This window comes from Austrofundulus limnaeus, unplaced genomic scaffold (genome assembly GCF_001266775.1).
Source record: "Austrofundulus limnaeus strain Quisiro unplaced genomic scaffold, Austrofundulus_limnaeus-1.0 Scaffold574, whole genome shotgun sequence".
NCBI classification, from domain to species: Eukaryota; Metazoa; Chordata; class Actinopteri; order Cyprinodontiformes; family Rivulidae; genus Austrofundulus; species Austrofundulus limnaeus.
Window position 1 is genome coordinate 53,146 of NW_013952976.1, and position 1,455 is coordinate 54,600.

The following is a 1,455-nucleotide window of genomic DNA, read 5'->3' on the forward strand; positions in this document are numbered from 1 at the left end:
TGTTAGTCAATCTATAAGATTAATAAACTTTAGATTAATTAATTAATCAATAACTTGCATCCCTAATTTACACAGGAATGATGTTCATTTTTATCTACACATTTTCATGTAATTAAGCGTTTTAATGATTTGGCAGATTAATCGATTAATCGAAAAAATAATCGACAGATTAATTGATTATTAAAATAATCGTTAGTTGCAGCCCTACAGTAACATTACTGGCCTGCACTCAGTGAAAAGAACATAAGAGTTTTGTTACTTTTATTGGCCTGTGGGCTCAGACAAACTGAAAACACATTTATATTATCTCTAAACCCTAGTAAAAGTATGAATTTATTTCCTAATCTAATCCAGATTACACGCTGTGAAGAACTTCACCTCCATGCAGAGAATCTGTCCCGTCGGGTTTGGGAGCTGCTGATGCTCCTTCCTACATGTCCCAAGATGCTGCAGGCTTTTCAGAACATTTCAGATGAAACGGTTAGTTGGTGGTTTAAACGCTTTCTGTAGGTTTGTTTTTAGAAGAAAGCACATGTTGAACTCTCTTTATTTTGGTTGTTATAGAATGAAGAATGTTTGTCCTGGAAGGAGCTGCTAAGGATTAAAAGTCCTCATAAACTGTTGTATGCTCTGGAAATCATTGAGGCTCTAGGCAAACCCAACCGACGGATCCACAGAGAGTCATCTGTGAGAGAGACATGACACAAATCTTTGTCTTAAGTCCTTTGATGTTTCCTTCTTGCTAATTATATATTTGTTTTAGGATTAACAGTTTCATTTCATTGAAAGACGTTTTTTGTAGAATTTTCAAAACTAACTGCACGTCATTGTTTTTAATTAGCAAAAGATTGATTWAACAACTCAGCACAAACTGGAATGTTTTTTGTTTATTTTACTTTTCATAAATTCTTAATTTGRACCATTTTAATCTTGGTTGTCCTTTGTGTGTAATCCTTTTGATGTGTTTTCAGGGCAGCTACAGTGATTTATACCCAGACTCTGATGACTCCAGTGAGGATCAGATAGAAAACAGCAAGAACACCTGGAGCTGCAAGGTACAGCACAGCGTTTTTCAACATGACACAAGCTAATCAAATTTCTCATGAATTATTTATTTAGATGATGATGTTATCCTGTCATTCTAGTTTGTTTCATCTGGGGGTCTCCAGCTGCTCCTGGAGATCTTTAACTCTGGCATCCTCGAACCCAAAGACCAGGAGTCCTGGACAGTGGTGAGACAGTCTAACTAAAACATGTCCTATTACTCATCTGCTTAATTTTTGTAGGTGTCAAATTTTAGTTTTGTTTTGTTTTTACTTTTTTCAGACAAGGTTGAAAAAAGAAAACAGAAAAAAATATTTGGTTTGGTTGCAGACTAGCATGACATGAGTTAGATTCAGCTTTAAGTTCTGGTCAAATTTCCATGTCAATATTTCTAAATGAATGGTAAATGGT

At 35.0% G+C, this 1,455-nt stretch overlaps 1 protein-coding gene across 1 annotated transcript in view; it reads left to right on the forward strand.

The window, feature by feature from the left end:
- Nucleotides 1-1,455, forward strand: part of usp34 (ubiquitin specific peptidase 34) — a gene marked incomplete in the record, with an annotated part of 159,254 nt that overhangs the window by 52,845 nt on the left and 104,954 nt on the right. Inside the window, 4 exon segments of the mRNA XM_014026634.1 lie at nt 355-480; nt 565-687; nt 972-1,055; nt 1,146-1,232. Of these exon segments, the coding sequence (XP_013882088.1) occupies nt 355-480; nt 565-687; nt 972-1,055; nt 1,146-1,232 (420 nt within the window).